The sequence below is a fragment of the Oryctolagus cuniculus genome, chromosome 16 (genome assembly GCF_051225735.1).
Source record: "Oryctolagus cuniculus isolate XC-2025 breed Fujian yellow rabbit chromosome 16, ASM5122573v1, whole genome shotgun sequence".
Classification (NCBI taxonomy): domain Eukaryota; kingdom Metazoa; phylum Chordata; class Mammalia; order Lagomorpha; family Leporidae; genus Oryctolagus; species Oryctolagus cuniculus.
This window is the reverse complement of record NC_142882.1, coordinates 59,566,672-59,589,265: the sequence shown is the minus strand read 5'-3', so window position 1 is coordinate 59,589,265 and position 22,594 is coordinate 59,566,672. Positions and strand designations below refer to the sequence as shown.

At 43.6% G+C, this 22,594-nt stretch overlaps 1 protein-coding gene across 12 annotated transcripts in view; it reads left to right on the top strand.

The window, feature by feature from the left end:
- PDE1C (phosphodiesterase 1C) overlaps positions 1-22,594 on the top strand; it is a 653,560-nt gene that overhangs the window by 420,094 nt on the left and 210,872 nt on the right. Inside the window, exon 1 of one of the 12 annotated variants that reach the window (XM_070059706.2) lies at positions 2,328-2,410. The exons of the other annotated variants lie outside the window; for them this stretch is intronic. Coding sequence (XP_069915807.2) covers positions 2,391-2,410 — 20 coding nt within the window. The 5' untranslated portion in view covers positions 2,328-2,390. Of the gene's footprint in view, positions 1-2,327; positions 2,411-22,594 lie in introns of those variants that run through there. 12 annotated transcript variants of the gene reach the window in all.

Here is a 22,594-nt window from a genome sequence, read left to right as displayed (position 1 = left end):
TCTCTAGCATTGAATCAGATCTGTTTTGTTTTCCTGTGCCAGCTACTACTGACAGGATGTTCTGCTGCATGGGAGCCTTGCAGACATGGATTTTGTTTGAGCCTCTCCCTCAAGTTTTTGATTTTTGGCCACTCATGACTCCACAGGCCCAAAAATTCCTCATATACACAATGGAGATAAGGGTGTATTTGTCCCTTAACCAGTGGGGTTGTGGTGGCAGGACCTTCTCTTCTGTGGGTGGTGGGTTGGTGGATATTGGAAGGCTATGTATGCAGAGGACAACCAGAGAGGAGCTCACAGCCAACATGGGGAGATGTATTACACACAGATAGTCTTCATACACAATAATAACAAATTATAATAGTAGTGGCAATAGAGAATCCATTCTTTTATTTTGCAAATTTGATAGTATTGTATGTAATTCTACACTTTATTTTATCATTTAGTGCACTTTCTCCACCCATACACACTGAGAGAATCAGTTCATACATCGTTATTCTTTTTAAAGATTTGTTTATTTATTTATTGAAAGGCAGAAGCAGAGGGACAGAGAGAGAGAGAGAGAGAGAGAATCTCCCATCTGCTGGTGCACTCCCCAGGTGGCCACAACAGCTGGAGCTGTGCCGCTCTGAAGCCAGGAGCCAGGAGTGTCTTCCAGGTCGCCCACACTGGTGCAGGGGCCCAAGGATTTGAGCCATCTTCCACTGCTCTCCCAGGCCATACCAGAGAACTGGATCAAAAGTGGAGCAGCCGGGACTTGAACCAGCACCCGTATGGAATGCCAACACTGCAGATTGTGGCCTTCCTTACTGGCTATGCCACAGTGCTGGCCCCTGTACCTTGTTATTTTTGATAACAATTACTACACCTTCTTGGGGAATCAGATGGGTAAAAAGTCATGCCATATGAAAATGTTATAATAAAAGCATTCAATATAACCCATAATGACTAGGTGTTGAGGTGTATTGGAGCTAGAGGTAGAGCTAAGTAGCTTCAGAAAAGGGTGCCAGCCAGCCCAGGTGGAGAATGGAGATTGGCAGGTGGTGATGGGCAAGGAGTGAGTGCGGAGAGTCCTCAGGGGCATATTGTGACCAGGGCTCATCTCAGACACCTGCTCCCCATGCTTCTGGTGGGAGAGTGGCTCAGGAGCTGCATGAACCAGGTACAGCCAATGACAGGGACATCCGAGGATGAGGACAGCTATCGTGGGCTCCAGGCCTCTCAGCCAACTCTCCTGTCTGCTCTGTGCTTTCTGCCCCTTGCTCCATTTTCACCTCTCCCACCCCTTCCACCATCCCCTTCAACCTTTCCTGGTGAAATCCCACTTCCCCTCCAGAATCTACCCCCGTGCCCTCCAGGCTCCTTACAGCATCAGGAATATGGCACTAATGAGGGTTCTACTGTCTCGAGTTTCACTTGTCCCAAACACTGTTGTGAGCTCTTCGCAGGAGCTTACTCGCTGACTCCTGACCAGCACCTTACGAGACGCTGTTGTCACACCCATTTTACAGCTGAGGAAGCATGAGGCACAGGAGGGTCCTTGCTTTGCTGAGAGTGAAGCCCAGCTTCACATTACTGCCATCTGATTGGATGGCCTAACGCCGTAACTTGACCATTCAGACCTGGCGGTGACCGTGCAATGGCTACGTTGAAGGCTGTCTTCACAGGCAGGAGGTGGGAGCTCCCAGGGGCTCCATGCCTTCCTCAAGGCATGCACAGGAAGTGGCGGGGCTGGTTTGTGAGCCTCCTCTCTAACCTCCTGCCCCTGCATGTGCACCTGTTCTTTGCGAGGCACTGTGCCTAGTTTTGTCCTGACCACTACTGGGATCTCCATTTCTTCTGCCTGACTCCTAGTGTATAGAAGACACTCAGTAAGCAACTGTTGAAGGAGTCATCTCTGTGTGTGCAGGTGCCCTAACACCTCAGAACTTTAAGGCGTGTCTCACCGTAATCATTTTGAAATTGTAAATGGTCTAATGTAAAAACACACGATGTCTTAAGGTTGACATCTCTCCTTGAGCCGGCACCTGATGATCAAATTTAGTTGTTTATTAACATCACATGGTGCTTACCTTGAAGTTGAATGTCAATGGCTGCAGGGACCTTCAGATGGACATTGGACTTATAAGGGAGTGTATCAGTTATGTGGGATGAAATTACGCACTTTCAGCACATGGTATGCTTTTATAATTTTTGCATATTAACATCTGCATTTTGATTCTAAGCCTTTGACCTCCGTAGGACTGTGCCCCAGAGTTTATGCTTAGCTCTGAGAATATTTGTGGATTCTAGAAGGGCTGTGCCTGTGGGTGGGACAATTCCAAGCCCAACGCCAAGTCTAGCCCAGTGCTTGGCACACAGTGAGAAGCCAGCAAAGAACGAGTGAGTGAATGGTTGTGCCTTTGGGAAGGTGAGTTGATGAAAATGCTCGGAGTAAATTGTTCTTCAGCTATTGGAGCCCAACGTCTCCTTCATGTTTTAGTCCTTGCGAGTGATTCTTGGTGTTTCTGACAGCATAGCCTGTAGGTGGTGGCATGGTAACCTTGGCTGTGACCTTCTTGGTTGTAGTGGCTTTTGCATAGAGAGTTTCTAAAATTAAACTGTTGCTTTGGCTTAGTGCTGCTGGCCTGCTTTCATCATTTGAGCGAATGTGCAGCTATTTTGCCGGGGGCTAGAATTTGGCTGTGGAAGTGAATTTGTGTTAATTCCTCCTTTAGCTAAAAAAAATTTCAGTGTTTTGTTAGACATTGTATGAGTTAAGCAAATTGTTAATTATGCTCAAAGCATTGTATATGGGGATCAAATTACTGTACTTTTTCCAATAATGATCATTTTCTGCTTCAGGTCCTCTAATTGTGTTATGAACAATACACATGATCATGCAGGATAATTTAATTTAGTTAACAGTTCTATACGGATCACTAATATAAAGTCATAGTGTTCCTAGATGTATACATGTGTATTTGATGATAGTTCAATGTGTTACCTCTGTTTTCCTATTACTGGAATTAATTGAAATAATATATGTGTAAGGACTACCATAGTCAGATACGGGGTAAAAGATTGGTAAATGTTTAGTAACTATCTAATAATACCTGCACTGGCTTATCCATCTAGTAATAGTGGTATTAAGATATTTTATAGAAGCTATGCACAAGCATTTTATTTTAAAGTGACATTTATTCTTATATATTCCCAGTTTGAAATGATTGCACCAGTGTTGTATAACCCCGAGTTCTGGAATCCCAAATGGCTTTTATATAAGCATTGAGAGGTTCACATGGATGATTTCTTGGAAAGAAAGAATGGCTTTGTCTAATAAGCATGACTTCATCTCGCCCTCAATGTGGGCATGATGGCCCGTTGTCTGCATGAAGCACTGAAAAGATATTAATCCTACCACTTGACAATGGTATCCGAAGCATTAACTTTTCTTTGATCAGCAGCAGAGAGCTTCTGCATATTTAGTACTTGCCAGTTAGTTGAGTCTTTCTACCCCTGCAGCCAACTCCCTGGATGTAGTTGACACCACTGTTGATGTAGGAGTCAGATCAGCCACCATACCACAAGGTTCTCCAAACTCTACTGTTGCATTGAACTAGAAATTTATTGGTACCATGTAGTGTTGATATCTAAGTTCTATAAGTTTCATTCAAAGGCATTAGAACTCTGATTTGGCTCCATTTGGTTCCTTAGCCCACCCATCATAAATGAGGGTGAGAGATGGGAGATGGAAGCAATATTTCTTGTGAACCTGCAATCCTGGGTACTGTGTGGGTTCCTTTCCCTTTATAATCTCATTGAATCCTCATGCTAACCTGACAAGACAGGTGGTCATCATTTTTGTTTTGGAGGTGAGAATTTGGAAGGTTAGTATGCTTAAGTCGCTTGGCCAGTACTGTAGTCACTAATCTGAACCCAGGTCTGTCTCCAGCAAAGCCCATCCTCAAAACTTCTTTGCTAACTGTCTTCATTTGATTTTTGTCAATATTCACCCACATCTCTATGTGTACACTCAATAAATTTCCCCTAGAATTTACTGCCAGAAAAGTCCTTTTGTAAGCTGATAATACTTCCTTTCTTAGACTTGGAGAACTGTGTCGCTCCTCATTATTCCCTTTTTGTTTGGCTAGAGAACCAGAATGAGTGCTTAATTGAAATAATTCTCATCTCTGAATTCTGGTACTACTACTCTTTCCTCATTTTTTTGAGAATTTCCTATCACTTTCTCTGATCTTTTTTTAATTCTCTTTCAAGCTGCAAAATATCTCTTAATGTGCAAATTTTAAAATCATAACATTTTTCAAACAGTTAAACAGATTTCTCATCATTGACATCAAGTTAACAATGTGCAGCAATAAAGAGAAACTGGATCCATTTAAGTAGTAGGTCATGTCCTGTTTCTACATGTGTGTGCACATGTGTTCAGACACTACTGTGACAAGCCCTTTCTCTCAGCCATAGTGCATATCTGTCTGTCTTGGGTGACATTGGTCTCATTGACCTATACTATAACTTTCTGATCTAAGCAACCACACATTGGAATGAAAAGGCCTCCATCCCAAAGATACTTGCTCATTTATCTTATTACCCCCATGAATATTGTTTTGGAAGACACTTCTTTTGAGCATTTGAAATTTTTACAACAGGTAATATGGTCTTTTTTTAAAGATTTATTTTTATTTGAAAGAGTTAGATAAGGAGAGGAGAGGAGAGGAGAGGAGAGGAGAGGAGAGGAGAAGAGAGAGAGAGAGAGAGATATGCTCTCCATCCGCTGGTTCACTCCCCAGATGGTCGCAATGGCTGGAGCTGTGCCAATCTGAAGCCAGGAGCCAGGAGCTTATTCCGGTTCTCCCACATGGGTGCAGGGGCTCAAGGTCCTGGGCCATCTTCTACTGCTTTCCCAGGCCATAGCAGAGAGCTGGATCAGAAGTGGAGCAGCCGGGACTTGAACTGGGGCCCAAAAGGGATGGCAGCACTGCAGGCGGCCTCACCTGCTATGCCACAGTGCCGGCCCTAGGTAATATGGTCTTGAAATTTAGTTTTAGATGTCATCTTAGATGATGTTGCTGAGCCTTTCATGGCTGTGAGTTGCTGTTCTAGCTTGAGCCTGGGGCTAGAGGGGACATGGACAGGATAGGATCACTGCTTTCCTACTGTATGGTGAGAACAAGCCAATGTGGGAACTGTGACAAGACCTCATTGTCTGCTCCTCCTATATCTGCTGTCAGGGAGGCAGACTCTTTTTCTCTACTTGGGCTTCATACTCAGTGAGTGCACAGTGTGTGTGTGTGTGTGTGTGTGTGTCCGGAAGCATAAATAGACAGATGGTTCCGAAAGCTGGCCCTGAGTGGGACCTTCCTGCTGAACAGATGTCCCTCTTGGAGTAATACAGGCTGCCCAAGAAACCTATGTTTTCTGGCACCTGCTCCCATTGCCAAGGGTCTTTCTACCCTCCACACAGGCAGCTTGCATAGACAGAGGGATCATGGGCCAAGTAGATACCATAAATAAAAACAAAGACATTTGTTTTGTTTGGATGGTGGTAAAAGCTCAGAATTGAATCTTTTATTTTTTTTTCTGTACAAAATATAGTACCCTTTGCTGGGTGACCAGCTGGCCTATACACTCTAAGCCGCCCTCACTCTGTGTCTACATAAAATTCCATTAAGTGCTTGGGCAACTTTAAAAGTTGCATAGAGGCCGGCACTGTGGCTCACTTGGTTAATCCTCCACCTGCAGCGTCAGCATCCCATATGGGCACCGGGTTCTAGTCCTGGTTGCTCCTCTTCCAGTCCAGTTCTCTGCTGTGGCCCAGGAGGGCAGTGGAGGATGGTCCAAGTGCTTGGGCCCCTGCACCCACATGGGAGACCAGGAGGAAGCATCTGGCTCCTGACTTCGGATTGGTGTAGCTCCGGCTGTAGTGGCCATTTGGAAGGTGAACCAATAGAAGGAAGACCTTTCTCTCTGTCTCTCCCTCTCACTGTCTAACTCTGTCTGTCAAATAAATAAAAATAAATAAAATTGCATAGAAAGTCTTCAGATGCTCATGAGCAACTAGCAGCTGGGTCAAAATAAGGAAACTTATATGATTATTAGGTTGTCATTGTAGACATAATTTAAAAATAGTTTAAATGAATTTAGTTGCAGAGTTGGAAACTGTCAGAGAAAGATTCTCTGCTATAGAACAGGACTTCTGGGCTCTGAAGACGCTGCAGGTGGGCATGCAAGCTTGTGTTCTGGGTCCTCAGAGCAAAAACTGCAGCGTGAATTCTCCAGTCCATTAAGTATAGCACGAAACAGACCCCAGCCACGAGGGGACTCATGGGCTCTTTCCCTTCCTGGTCCTTCCCTGCACACCCTTGGACAGCAGCTGTACCTGTAATGAAGGAAATACAGGATGTGCTCAAGGGAGGGAAAAAAACCTGCTTCCTGCGTGAAAAATATAGAAGAGAAAAAGTATAGAAAATAATGTTTAGAAACAAGTATTTTTATTAAGTTAGCAAAGATGTTTCTCTATGTATGCTTTTGAAAATGCATGCTGCCCAAAGAGCAAAAACCCAGGGCTATTGCATACCTTCTGTTTAACATACTTTTTTAAAAATTTATTTGACAGGCAGAGTTAGACAGTGAGAGAGACAGAGAGAAAGGTCTTCCTTCCGTTGGTTCACCCCCCCCCCCAATATGGTCGCTACAGCTGGCACGCTGCACTGATCTGGAAGAGGAGCAACTGGGACAGAATCCGGCACCCCAACCGGGACTAGAACCCGGGGTGCCAGCGCCACAGGCGGGGGATTAGCCTAGTGAGCCGCGGTGCTGGTTGCATACCTTCTGTTTAAAAAAGGTTGTTTGTTTATTTTTTAAGAGATCTCTTTAGTCCACCATTTTCTTTCTACTATTGAGGAGAGACCGAGTGAGATTAAGAGACTCATCAGTGTCATCAGATAGCGGAATGTGAGCTCCAAGCGCTTCTGCTCCATTCACTTTTTACTCTTTGAGCTTTTGCATATGGTGGCATTCAAACTATTAGTTAGTAATGTTTCTTACTGTTTTACAAGATTCTTTGAGACTCCCTACTCCAAAATTTCTTCTAATAATAGCACATATTCAAAGTTTTGATATCTATAACCTGTTACATAACATAAAAGGGAAAATCGACTCATGGAGGTGTCCACCTCGTCTCTGGGTGTGTATCTGGATCACTTAGGAGACTGGGGTATGCCCTGGATCCTCATGCTGCGCTTTCCTTTCTTCTAACAGCAGTTCCCAGTCACTGCCAGTGTTACCCTCCTGGGCTCCAGGCTGCCCTTTTCACCCCAGGCTAGCTGGAACTCTTTGATCCTTTGCATTTCCCAGATTACTTTACTGCAAATATCTTTAAATCAACACTTAAAGACTGTAAAACAGCAGTAATCTTTTAGGTAAATTTTCAAATTGAATGAACAAGTTATAGTTCAAATATAGAGGAGAATCATAGTTGTTCCCTATCTGAGATACACTCACATCACTCTATATTACAATATATATTATACAATATATATTACAATATATACAAAATATATTGCTATATATATATATATACACACACACATATATATATATATATAGGTGTGAAGCCACTTTGCTATTAACCAGTATATGTTGACATGTATAAAAAGACAGCAAAAACATAATTACTGGATAAGAAAGGCCCCTGTTAGAAATGTTCTCAGAGGAACTGGCATAAAATAATGGGAGTATAATTACTATAGACAGAGTACCAAATAGGTGCTGATTGTATGGTATAAGGATTAAAGATCAAAAGTTCCTTATATTCCAATATAAATACCAATGGAGAATGGAACAACCCTTCAATTGACTATAATTAATATTTATACAACATCTTCCACCCAAGTTCATGATAAGTGCTAGCTAGTAAGCCATCATTATATGAACAATAAAGGCATATTATATGTTTGTTTAACAAAGAGTCGTGCTTCTTCCTACAGCTGCCATCAAATTTAGAAACTATGTTATTTGCATAGCTATCATGTGATCATTTATTTATTTGGTTCTGCCATTAATCATTGGTCCTGGCTCCCCCTGTGGCTGGGAGCATTGCCACCTTCCTACCTGACTTAGGGATGCCAGGCTTGCTCCTGGCTGTACTCTGCTCTCTGCACTCTTCCGCAGTTCTCACCCAACAATGAACGCAGAATGAATCACATTACGGGAATGCACGTTTTCCTGGCTTGCGTCCCCATAGAGTTCTCAGCACTACCTCCCTGTTCCCCACAAAAGCCTTTCCCTGTTGTTTGAGAATTCCCAGTGGTGTCTCCTAGGCAACCTCAAACAGGTTCTCATGGTTTTCCTCCCTGAACCCTTCCTTCTTTGATGTCCATGGCTCTTGGAAACACTGAGTACTGGTGCCTCGTTCATCCTGGAGGCACATTGTTTAGGAACATTGCATCTCTGGCCTGGTGTGGCTTCCTGGGGTGGCCCCCTCAGTGCCACAGAGGGGAAGCCACTCCTTGCTTCCACTTGCTCTCACAGAGGAGATCTGTGTAGAATATCTTGACAGCCTTGCCTACTGCTCCTCCTCCTCCTGGACCTCAGGCGAGATGGAGAGCAGGCCATGCTACATGCCATGCCCCCAAGGCCTTTCCCAGGCCATTCTGTTCAGCTCAGGGAAACTGGTACCTGCGGACTGCCTCCTTCCCCTTCGTCAGACTCTCCCAGATAGATCTGGAATCAACTTAGGACCCTCTAACGTACTGCCAGCTGTAAATGCTGTAGGAAACACCATGATTCACACTGCAGTAGACTGAGGCAGAACTGTGAACCAGAATTATAGACTGTGTTAATGGACAGGAAGAGGCCTGGTCAGCATGATGGTTGAAGTGGTGCAGAAATAAAGAAAACCAGTACTTACTTACTGCCTTATTCACTAGGACATGTATTTACCATTTCCTGATTTTAAACATAGAAGCTCACACATAAGTATGTATACATACATGCACAATTATGCACACACACATACACAGGCATGTGCACAGAGACATATAGACTTCATGAAATTTTTTAAAATATTTATTTTACTTGAAAGAGTTACACAGAGAGAAAAGGAGAGGCAGAGAGAGAGAGAGAGAGAGAGAGAGAGAGAGAGAGAGGTCTTCCATTCGCTGGTTCACTCCCCAGTTGGCTACAATGGCCAGAGCTGCGCCAATCTGAAGCCAGGAGCCAGGAGCTTCTTCCAGGTCTTCCATGTGGGTGCAGGGGCCCAAGGACTTGGGCCATCTTCTACTGCTTTCCCAGGCCATAGCAGAGAGATGGATTGGAAGTGGAGCAGCCAGGACTCAAACCGGTGCCCATATGGGATGCTGGCATTGCAGGCAGCAGCTTTACCCACTACACCATAGCGTCGGCACAACAAAATTGTTTTTCCACCCCTGTAACAGAGGTCTCATTTTCTCCATAGACCAAGACAAGAATAACAGGTACAATAAACAAAGATTGAATGGAAAACAACCATTGCTTCTGAGTGGCCACTGCTCTGTGCCATGCATTGTGGAGCTGCATTGCCTATTAGTCTATTTATCTTCACAGTGCCCTTATATTATTCCCATTTTACTGACAATCACATGGTCACCACAGAGTGAGTAGCTGTTGAATCTGCGATCTTGACTCTGCTCTGAGTTCAAAGCTATGGCTTTTTCGTTTGTACAGTACTGGAGCCCCAGAGACACCGCTTAACTGTGTCTCAACTAGTCCACTTGTAATCTTTGCTTCCAAGGCCCTAACTTCACCAGAACCAGGTATCTGACCTTGACCATGGCCTGGTAGTGAGCAAATACTACAGTAATAGGCCCTTGAGGGCCTGCCTGAGACTCTAAGCCCTATTAAATATTTCTATAAGAAAATACATGCCACTTTCCAATTAATTGTCTTAGATATGAACTTTTTCATGCCACACAAATGCTGTATGTGTAATAAATAAACTTTGAAAGTCTGTAAGGTGGATCGTATACCATTAAAATAGCTGGATCTATCAAAATCAGAGCTGTTCCCATAATTGTCCACAGCCTCCTTTCTTGGTTGAGCAGGATACCATTGAGGAGCTTGAACAGAAAGCCTTATTTTCTAAGCAGAGACAGCTTGGAGTTGCTGGGAAAAGCTATGCAAAAAGCTCCAGGTGAGAAGGAAATTGTAGTGGCTTAAACATGAAATAAAAAGTATAGTAAGATCACAGCTATGTGTTGAATTTTTAAGTACAATTTTAATTGAAATTCATTTTGCCCTACATCTTTCTTCTCATTATGAATCTCCAGCAGAGGACAATTTAATTTTGCAGCTGAATTAAGTTCTACAGTCAGACTCACCAAAGCAGATAATTTCTCTTTACACAGAGAATTCAAGTATGTCTGTATTAATTTCAGCTGTGAAAACCATTTTTCTGTTGGTACAACTGCGACTGATATTGTTTCCATAATTCTCAAGATAAACCAAGTGTTGGGCATTTTTAAACGGCTCCTTAGGTTGCCCCCATCCCATATCCGAGTGCCTGGAATCCAGTGCCACCTCTACTTCTAGTGTGGTCTCTTGCTAATTCTCCTGGGAGGCAGCAGATAATGGCCCAAATACTTGAGTTCCCATCACCCAGGAGGGAAACCAGATTGATTTACTGTCTCCTGGCTTCTGCCTGGCCCAGCCCTGGCTGTTGCAGGCATTTGGGGGAGTGAACCAAGGGTTGGAAGATATCTGCATCTCCATCTCCATCTCCATCTCCATCTCCACTGCCACCGCCACCTCCCCTACCCTCCATCCCCCCCGATGTGTCCATCATTCTAACTAACAAATAAAACTGAAAAAAATCAACCAGATATCAAGAGGACATCTTTACCTAACTCCAATTTAGGGTTGGGGGCTTGATTTAGTAGTTCCTCTGGGAATCCCTTCTCTCAGTCATTCCCACCAAATAACTGGATTAGAGGCCCTTCCATGGTACTCCTCAGGCCCTGCACTAGCACCCATTGTGTCCCATACCACATGTGGTCATAGTTGCCTTTCTCTTTGGCTACATCCCTCACCCAAGTGCAAGGTTATTTTGGGAGGGGGAGGCTGCTTCAGATTCATCCCTTCCCCATGCCCAGCTAGTGCATCCTATGTGGTTATTAAATAATTTAATCAACAACTGACTTAATTATGCCTGTGTTTTTCTAGATGAGGAATGATATGTGAGATAAAGGACCAGATGGCAGAAGAAAATTCAGATAAAAACTTGGTGTAGGGTGAATGTGTAGATACTATATATATATATACACACACACACACACACACACATACATACATATATATGCTTATCATTTTCTACTGAGTCAAGTTGTATACCAAATGTTCATTATAAAACTGCATCAGAGGGCTGGCGCCATGGCTCAATAGGCTAATCCTCTGCCTTGCGGCGCTGGCACACTGAGTTCTAGTCCTGGTCAGGGCGCTGGATTCTGTCCCGATTGCCCCTCTTCCAGGCCAGCTCTCTGCTGTGGCCAGGGAGTGCAGTGGAGGATGGCCCAAGTCCTTGGGCCCTGCACCCCATGGGAGACCAGGAGAAGTACCTGGCTCCTGCCATCGGATCAGCACGGTGCGCCGGCTGCAGCGCACCGGCCGCGGCGGCCATTGGAAGGTGAACCAACAGTAAAGGAAGACCTTTCTCTCTGTCTCTCTCTCTCACTATCCACTCTGCCTGTCAAAAAAAGGAAAAAAAAACTGCATCAGAGAATTAGGCCAAATGATGGTTCCATATTGTATGTCATTTGAAGGGATTTTATTGCCTACAGTATCTTAAAGAACTTGTTTTATACATACTTCCTATGTGTCTGAGCCACTGGCAATGTTCTGTAGGGAAGAAAATGTAGTGGTGTTCAAATAAGTTACTTTTATTAGGGGAGGGGATATTATCCAAGACCTTGCTGCTTCATTTCATCCAACTGCTTTGCAGAGCTAGAATTCCAGAGAGCAAAGCTCTGTGAGAAGATGGACGTTGGGGCGCTTTTCTTAGTTTTTGGTCATTCTTTCTCCTTTAGTCCTGGGTGCGGTTTTCTTTCTGGATCTCTGGTGATGTCTTCCACTGCTCCTGTGACCATGAGAGGATTTGACTCAGAGGGAGGCTAGGCAAGATGAGCTCAGCTGGGTGGCCCTCCACCCTGTCCTGGTTCCTAAGCGCCCCTGGGAATAGATGCTTTGAGTTACACATCACATTGCATTTGTTTACTTTTCCTAATTTCCTCAGGATTCCTTGTTTATTAAGAGCTGGTTGTTTGTTTAGCAGGGATTTCCTGATGAACAATTTAAAGGCCCCTCATTTTAAAAATTTCCCTCCAGTAAATAAATAAATATGTGAATGAGTGAATAAATAAAGGAAATATCTAGTGACTTATCCCTAGTCCATACAAACATGTTTCCAGACAGCTGTTTTAAGGCACGGCTTTGATAGAATTTAAATCATTCTGACGCACATTCCTTTGAATCAGCTCTGGCATTCAGTGACATAGGTTTGGAATTTGTCATAAAACAGAAGCGGTTCTTCCTAGTTGTTGTCTTTTTTTTTTCTTTTTTGAAAGTGGAAGCTCCTCTAAGTTTTATAGTCGATTTTTACCTCAAAAATGCTACACCCTTTTTCTCTTCCCTTATTAGTTTATTTACTGCCACAGAAAATTACGACCAATCCGGGGGCTTAGAACAACAAGACTTTATTCCCTCACAGTTCCAGGGGCCGGAAGTCTAAAATCAAGGAAGCCGTGGGGCCATGCTCCAGGGAAAAGTCCTACACTGTGTCTTCCTGGCTTCTGGTGGCTTCCACAGTCCCTCATTTTCCTTGGCTACAGCCGCATGACTCTGTCTCTTCCTGCTACCTCGCATGGAATTCTCATCTTTGCGTCCTCTCTCCCTCTTATAAAGATGCCAGTCATTGGATTTGGGACCAATCCTAATTCTGTATGACCACATCTTGATCTTTAATTATATCTGCAAAGACCTCATTTCCAAATCAAGTTACAGACTACAGTTTAACCCTGTCCCCGCCTTACCCCATTCATGTCTACTCAGAGCCTCAGCATGTAACTTTCTTTGCAAGTACTCTTTGCAGAGCTAATTGTCAAAATGAGGTCACACTGTGAGGGTGAGCCCTAAATACAGTTACTGTGTCTTGACAAGAAGGGAAAGGACCCAGAGAGAAAAATTCCACATGAAGCAGAAGGGAAAGAGTGGGGTAATGCAGCAGGAGTCGAGGAATACGAGGGGTTGTTGGGCACCAGCAGGGGGAGGGATTCTTCTCGACAGCCTCCAGGGAAAATGTTCCCACCTACACTCTGATTTTGTACTTTCAGTTTCCAGAACTGAGAGGGATAATCTCTGCCATTACTTACGGCATTCTGTTACAGCAGCCCTAAGAAACTAATACAGTTACACTCTGGGTTTGCAGGTAGCCGTGAATTTGGGGGGACAGATATCAATCCACTACACCCGCACTATAAAGGCAGTTGGCTGTATTATTGCAAGTGTTACATAAATGGGGAGTAAAGTACTAAGGGAAGAGGCAGAGCTAAGACTGAGACCATGTGTTTTTCAAAGTTATTTTTTTAAATCATACTTTAAAATATATTTATTATTGTGAGAGGGAGGTAGAAGGAGACTAGGGAAAGGGTGCAGGCTGGAACACACACTCTCATCTGTCGGTTCACTCCCCAGTGACTGCTATGCCTGGGACTGGGCTGAAATTGAGAGCTGATAGCTCAATCCAGGTCTCCCATGTGAGTGTCAGGGACTCAAGTACTTGAGCCATCACCTGTTGCCTCCTCAGGTGTACACATTAGCAAGAAGCTAGAGTTGGGACTCAAACCTTTGACACTCTGAAATGAGATTCAGTTGTCTTAAGTGGCCTCTTAACTGCTAGGTCGAATACTTGTCCTTTGAGTTTAGATTTTTTTTTATTTAATTGAAAGTGAACACCATGATCTCTTGGAGTTAAAGAGAATCCTGAAAGTTTCTGGAAAACCGTTTCTTTGGTGTCAATCATAAATTTAATTCATCAGATTGTAGAAGAAGTACTGTTATTCATAAAGAAATGTGGGCTGGGTTCCTTTTGTGCTGTCATGGAGCCCTGAACAAAGGAGGCTCATGAGAAAGCTCACGCCTTCCCTGTGAAGACTCGTTCTCATTTCAGGAGCGTTGTAGGCATGGACTGACTAGCCTGCTTTTTGCTAGTCTCCTTTTTCATGGAGACTTTTCCTGAATTCCTAGGCTGAGCGTGGGACATCAACATTTTCAAAGCATTGCAGATAATTCAGTCCAAACAGTCCTTGATTGAGGCTGGTTTGAATTGGAAGTTTTGGACTTTACGGTGGTGTGAAAGCAGAAACTCTAAGTGTTGGACTTGGGTGTTTTCCCAGGCTGGTGATAGATGGTGTGATGATCTCTAGTGGTGCTGGGTGGTGCCAGTGAGCAGAGCTCACAGTAAGCCCCTTGATCATCAGGGTGAACAATAGATCCTCTACAGTGTACTTTGCTAGGTTAGGATGTGTGGTAGATTCAGTGTATTAAATACATTTTCAATTTATGGTGTTTTCCACTGTGTGAAATCAAGACATAACCTGGTTACATGTTAAGAAACAGTGTGTTTGCATTTCTGCTGTTTCAATTATGGCTGGACTTAGCAAGACCTCTTCTCCACTTTCCTACCCTCCTTCTGTGTTTGTCTCCTGGAAGGTCTAGTACTTCTGCAGCCTGCAAGGATGATCAAGGAAACAGACTGTTGAGGGAGACCACTCCTTTTCTTCCACAGCACCCAAAACTTACCTGTGTTATAGTTCTTATCAGGTCAGGATGTCAGTATAGTTCTTACCAAAACTGTCAGGTCAGGATGGCTGGCTGTGTCTTTCCATTGCTCTGTTTCTAGGGCCTATCATTGTGCTGATGGTAGGCATTCAATTATGTATGTATTTAAAGCATGGTGAGTACTCTGAATTATTATTATTATTATTATTATTATTTTGACAGGCAGAGTGGACAGTGAGAGAGAGAGACAGAGAGAAAGGTCTTCCTTTGCCGTTGGTTCACCCTCCAATGGCTGTCGCGGCCGGCGTGCTGCAGCTGGCGCACCGTGCTGATCCAATGGCAGGAGCCAGGTACTTGGGCCATCCTCCACTGCACTCCCGGGCCATAGCAGAGAGCTGGCCTGGAAGAGGGGCAACCGGGACAGAATCTGGCGCCCCAACTGGCACTAGAACCCCGTGTGCCGGCGCCGCAAGGCGGAGGATTAGCCTATTGAGCTGCAGCGCCGACTCTCTGAATTATTATTGTAGGCTCACTCATCCGTTTACACGTTAGACTATGAGTTCTTTCTAGTCACAGTGTTGATATCTATTTTTCTATTTTCTTTTTTCAACTTCCCAGTGAATGAGTGAGTGTTTAGGGCCACCAGAATGTGATAGGAAAATAGTTTTTGTGGAAGAAATGCACTTGTCTTGTTCAGGGTACATCTTGCCCAAGAGGTGCAGCAAAGTGGATAGTTATAGGAAAATGGTGCTTCCAGAACAATGATTGTCAATGATGGCTTGGTTGCACACTGGGATTAACCAGTGTCTTTGGGTTTGTTGCTATAACAAAATAACTGAGGATGGGTTCTTTATAGAAAGAAGAAGCTTATTTAGCTCAGTTTTGGAGGCTGAAAATTTAAGATTGGGCAACCCTATCTATTCAGCCTCTGGTGTGGGCCTCTTGGCTGTGTCATGACATGGTAAGTGGCATCATGGTGGGAGCACATATGAGAGGGAGAGATCACATGTTAGGATAGGAATTAGGAGAGATCCAGGGGTCAGTCTCACTCTTTTTATAGCAACCCCCAAGAAATAATTGGGGTCCTAATAAGCTACATCCATCCCTTCTACAAGTGGCACCCCAATGGCCCATCCGCCTTACCCTAATCCCTGCCTCTTAGGTTCTCCACCACCTCAACACCACCAGACCAGGGTTCCATCACACGAACCTTTGGGTGACACACTCAATCTATATGCAAATCATAGCTTGCAGAGAGCTTTTAAGAGTCCAAATTCCTAGGTCAGAACCCTTAAGTAAGAATCTTTGAGAGGCAGACTTGGGCATCAGCATTATTTAAAATTGCTCAGATGGTTGGAGATAAATGTTGACAATGACTCTGATCTCTTCACAGAGGAAGGCACTAAGACTGGAACTGATCACTTTGTCATAAAGGTTACATGAGACAACACATGCAAAATACTTTTCACAGTGTGTGGTGGTCAGTAACTCACCCGCATACTATTTTTTTACTGAATGCATACTACAAATAAGACCCTTTTATGTTAGGTAGGAGCTCTTATATCCTTGCTACAGATAAAACAGCTGTCCCAGGTTTCTTAGCAGGGTGGTGACCCAGATTTGTCCATTTTGAAGTTAGTAATCTCTCTGTGACAAGCATGGCCATTGAAAAGTTGGCAATTCTGTTTTTTCTTTTTTTTTTTTTTTTTTTTTTTGACAGGCAGAGTGGACAGTGAGAGAGAGAGACAGAGAGAGAAAGGTCTTCCTTTGCCGCTGGTTCACCCTCCAATGGCCGCCGCTGCAGCCGGCGCACCGCGCTGATCCTGGCAGGAGCCAGGAGCCAGGTGCTTTTCCTGGTCTCCCATGGGGTGCAGGGCCCAAGCACCTGGGCCATCCTCCACTGCACTCCCTGGCCATAGCAGAGAGCTGGCCTGGAAGAGGGGCAACCGGGACAGAATCCGGCGCCCCAACCGGGACTAGAACCCGGTGTGCCGGCGCCGCAAGGTGGAGGATTAGCCTATTGAGCCACGGCGCCGGCTCGCAATTCTGTTTTACAGAGGGCTGTGAGCAGCTAAGTTTGTAAAGCATGCTGTATGCATTGAGTGCCTTCCTCAACTCAACTTGGTTGGATTAGCCACTCATTCGATAATCATCTGCTTGCTGATGGCCTGCAAATAATAAGTAGGCCCCTTCTTTTTTTTATAATTTTTTATGTAGTTTGGTTACCAATTCCTAAAGCTACTTTCTATATGGTCTGGTCACTCCTGCCTGTGTGTGTGTGTTTTTTTTTTTTCTTCAGAACTGACCCTAAGCATGCTTCATTTTATTGTACTGCACAGATAATATATTTTATACACACTGAAGGTTTGTGGCAACCCTGCTTTGAACAAGTCTGTCTGCACCATTTTTCCAGTAGCGTGACCCTACTCTGTGTCTCCGGGCGTATTTTGGTAATTCTTGCATTTTTCCAAGATTTTTCATCATTGTTACATCTGTTTTGATCATCTGTGATCAGTGATTTTTGATGTTACTATTTCAGGTGTTTAGAGTACCTTTAATTGTGTGCATAGGAGATGGCAAACTTCATTGATAAATGTTGTGTGTGTCCTAGCTGTTCAATTGGCCAACTGGCCATTCCTCCATCTCTCTCCTTGTCCTTGGCCCTTCTTATTCCCTGATACGCGATATGGAAATTAGGCCAGTTAATAACCCTACAGTGGCCTCTGAGTGTTCAAGTAGAACAAACAATCATGGTCTCTCACTTTAAATCAAATGCTAAAAATGGTTAAGCTTAGAGAGGAAGGCACATCAAAAGCTGAGATAAGGAGTGGGCATTTGGTCTAGCAAATTTGTTCTGGATGCCTGCATCCCACAATGGAGTACATGTGTTTGAATTTTAGCTTTGACTTATGATTCTAGCTTCTTGAGGGCAGACCTTGGGAGACAGCAGTATTGGCACAAGTACTTGTGTCCCTGCCAAACACGTGGGAGACCTGGACTGTGTTCCTGACTCCTGGCTTTGACCTTGCTGTGGGCATTTGGAGAATGAACCTGGGGATGGGATCTCTCTCCTCCTCCTCCCTCTTTCAAATAAATGAACACCTTTTAAAAAGAATTATTTAAAAAGAGGCTGAGATAGGCTGAAAGCCAGGCCTTATGTGAATGCAAAGGAAAAGTTCTTTAGGGAAGTTACAAGTTCTACTTTTAACATTCTTATTACCAGAAAGTAGGTAATTTTGCTGATGTGGCAGAAGTTTTAGTGGTCTGGATATGGAAATTAAACCAGCCACAACACTCCCTTAAGACAAAGCCCAATCCAGAGCTTAATCAGGGAATAAGAATGGCCAAGGACAGGGAGAGAGATGGAGGAATGACCAGTTGGCCAGTGGAACAGGTAGGACACACAAAACATTTGTCAATGAAGTTGCCTTCTCCTGTGAGCACAGTTCATGGTGCCCCAACCTTCTTTAACTCTGAAGGCTGAGAGAGATGAGGAAGCTGTAGAAGAAAAGTTGGAAACTGAAAGATTGCTTCATGAGGTTTTGGGAAAAAGCCATCTCCATAGCACAGAGGTGCGCGGTGAACGGGCAGCCGTCTGGAAGGGAACCTCTGCTTTTGCTGTGAGGTAGACCTGGATAGCCAGCTGGTTTGACAGGCAAAACAGGAAGGCAAAAATGGGCCAGAAATCTGGAATAGGTGGTTGGTGCCACAGTGAGAGGAGAAGGGAGCGTGTCTGAGGGTGCAGTAGGAGGAAGGCAAGTGGGCCTTGGATCCAGAGAACGAAATTTGCTATCCAGGGCAACGTAGAGTAGTTCCTGGCACCTCCACCAAGAGGGGCTCTTTTTTGTTGTTATTGTTGTTGCTTCTATAAGCTAAGTAAGTAGAGTTAGAATCAGAGGGATTTTTAAATTTCTGAGTCAATGCTCATGGTTAGTGAAGGAATACAAAGGCCTTTGTTAAATGCTTTGAGGACACTGAGGGACCATGAGCCATGACAGTGTCCTTCCCTGTGTTTTTTTTTTTTTATTAACTTTTAATATTCATTTATTTAAAAGGCAGAGCTACAGAGAGAGGGAGATACAAAAAGAGAAAAATCTTCCACCTGCTGGTTTACTTCCCAAATGGCTACAACCACCAGGACTGGGTCAGGCTGAAGCTAGGAGCCTGGAACTCCATCCTGGTCTCTCTTGGGGTCCAAGCACTTGGGTCCTCTTCTGCTGCTTTCCCAGGTGCATTAGCAGGGAGCTGAATGAAGGCGGAACAGGTGGGGCTTAAACCAATGCTCCTATACAGGATGCCAGCCTTGCAGGCAACCGCTTAAGCCACTGCACCACAATACCGGTGCCTCCTTCTCTGTCAAACATGACACTTTTTAATTCACATTTCATTTTTTAAAAACAACAAAATGTTTGGGCTACCAGCAATGATAATAAATGGCATGCATATTTCAGAGCATTTCTTTTGGCTTGAGATTTTCTGTGGTGTGTTAAGAAGTCATCATAAATTAATTTGTAAAATTTTTAAAATTTGTATAAGGTGAACACATTTCATGTATTTCATGTAAACAGATTTAAGAGCATAGTGATAATTCCCTCACTCTTCCCTCCTGCCCACACTCCCTCCTCCTTCCTTATTCTTTCTTTCAAAGGCCACCTCTGCATCTTCTTCCTCCTGGTCTCCCTCCCCCATGCTCTCCTCCCAAGGCTTTCATTTCCTGAATCTTACGTAGAAACTTTCATAAGGCTTCTTTTTTTTTTTTTTTCTGATCATTCATCATCTCGGGAAATTTAAATTCACTCCGGAGTGTGTAGGCTTTAGAACACTCATTGTACCCATTTCTGAATCTCTGTATTCAGGAGTGACTGGGAAATGTTTCTGTCATCGCTTAGACCTGGAGCAGTTTGTACTCTCACTCACAGGATGACAAGGAGCTACGCAGAGAGGGAGATGAGTTTAGAATATTTAAATTGCTATTTTGTGCATGTCAGTGTGACATGATCTGTGGAAGGAAATTTCCCTACAGAATTTAACTCTGCAGCAGCCCCATTTGGTTAATTCAGAAGAGGGAGGAAGCAATATGGATTTCCATTTTCTCAAATGGAAACTTTCATATAAATTTTAGGGGTAGTAGGACTGTATATGGAGAGGTGAACTGAATGAAAATCTTCAAATTTATGTAAATTTCTCAAGATCTAAACTTTTAAAAAGAATCTTAAAAATGGTTGATTTTCCTATCTTACTGCTTCATTTTCAACTTTTGATTTTTTTTGAATTTTGACTTTTTTTCAAACATAGACACATTAAATGATGAGCATAATGAACTCCCTCACACCTGTCATCTAGACACTACAATTGTTACAGTGAGTTGGTTCTTGACTCCAGGGATGCACTATTTTTGTATGTTATTCACAGCCTCCTTTCAGACAGAATCTGTTGGTTTTAGCTGGTCACTCAGAGTTTTGTAAACCAGGAGGGACCCATTATGTTCTCTCTACAAGCTTTCAAGGAGGAGGAGGAAGAGGAGGGGGGAGTAGGGGGAAAATAACAGAATTTTAGCATACTTATTACGCTTATTGGTTCTCACAATTGTATTATCTATATTTTTAATCTTCTTTTAAAAATACTTAAAAGGCAGAGTCACACACACACACAGAGAGAGAGAGAGAGATAGAGAGAGAGAGAAAGAGAAAGAGAAAGAGAAAGAGAAAGAGAAAGAGAAAGAGAAAGAGAAAGAGAAAAAGAGAGAGAGAGAGGTCTTCCATCCCGCTAGTTTACTCCCCAAATGCTCACAACAGCCAGGGCTGGCCTGGAACTCCATCTAGGTCTCCTATGTGGGTGTCAGGAGCCCAAGTACTTGAGCCATTATCTACTGCATCCCAGAATGCGTTAGTAGAAAGCTGGATCAGAGTAGAAGAGGTGGGACTCAAATCAGCTCTGTGTAAGCTAAGGAAGTAGGCATGATCATTTAGAATTGCTTTAAAATGAGATGGGTGTACATTTATAGCTAAAGCAGTGATAGTATTATCATTTGAGATAGTGGCATATACTATAGATCATGGTTTATAAGCTTTTTATTTTAAAAGATTTATTTATTTGAAAGGCACAGTTACAGAGCGAAGGAGGGACAAATGGAGGGAGGAGGGAGACCCAACGTAATTGAAAGCTACTGATAAAGGAGAAGGAGAGTGTCACAGAGACCCAGAGGCATTTCAGGATGCTCTTCTGGCGTTGAGGTGGAGCAGGGGGCCACAAACCAAGGAATGTAGGTGGATTCTACACGATGGAAAGGCAAGGAGAGTTATTCTCTCCCAGAGCCCCCAGAAGGAGGGCTGCCTTGCTGATCTCCTGATTCTAGCCCAATGGGACCATTTTAGACTACTGACTTCCAGACGTGTAAGAAATTTGTGGTGTTTTAAGCCAGGAACTGTGTAATAATTAGTTAACAGCAACAATAGGAAACTGGTGTTATCAGAAAGCAATCTGGTAGTAGGTGTAGCTGTTTTTGACTACGAGGATGAAAACCTACTTGTCTATGTTTTCCTTGAGTGTTAACCCAAAGGCCTCATGAAATGTAGAAAAAATTAGCACTCTTGCTTCCCAGGATTTATCGAATCCTTGACATTTATCATCTAGGATGCGTTAGGCAGATTCAAAGTACTTGTGTTGAGATTAATCATCATAATTACGTTAGTAGGTGGCAATTAAGCCAGAATTTAAATCATTATGTACAAGATAAAGCTCTACATTCCATATTTCCTAAAACTAAAAGTTATTTCTTGAAAATAATTTTGTTCTAAATTATTAATCCCTGATACTTCTCGACTTGCATTTTATCTTGATATGCCTAGAACCTCATGGTAAAGTGTATCTGCCCAGTGTTGTACTAGCAGAACCCCAGAATGAAGAGCTAGAAGAAGTCACCAGTCTGGTTGGCTGGCTGGCTCACCACAAGTAGAGCTAAAAACCATGAGGCGTTTCTTTTTTGAAGTTGAGCAGGTGTAACAAAGGCTACATTCTTGCTAAGGGGCATAAGTGGTCTGTGAACAAGTGGTCCAGTGTCACACTGGGATGGCTTGAATGCATTCCTCTAAAGCACATGGTCGTAACTTGATCCCTGCTGGAACAGTGTTGGGAGGTGGGACTGTAAGTGAGTGTGTAGGTCATGGGGACTCCACTCTCATGAATAAGTTAATGCCAGTTCTAAAAGGCTTGAGGCTGCGAATTCAATCTCTCTTGTTCTCCTTTCTGCCCTGGGATGAAGGGGAAAGAAGGCCCTCACCAGATGGAGTCCCCTCAACAACCTTGACCTTCTTGGCCTCCAGAACTCCAAGAGATAAATTTCTTTTCTTTATAAATTGCTCAATCTCAGAGATTTCCTTATAGCAGCACAAAATGAACTAGAACAGTAACAAAGGCAAGAAGTGAACCTGTGTCTGACTCTTAATTGCCAATCTGCAGTGCCTCGTGAACCTCTCTGTTTCTGTACAGTTACTCATGCGTGGGGAGGCATGTAGTCTCGAAGTACTGAAAAGGATTGATGGTGTAAGGAGGACTCTGAGGCTGAGGTTCAATAATGATGTCCGCCATTAGTGCTGGCGTTTTGAAGGTGAACACTTAGCGTATCCTGCTGCCTTTCCATGAGGGTTTGGCATTCCCACCATTCCTCTGAGCAGGTATGGATAGACATGCACCATCATTTGGAGACACATAGAGTTCAAGAGGAATTTAGAGAATGAGATTTCATGATGAGCAATAGGATGAAACCACTACATGAAAGTAAAGGCAC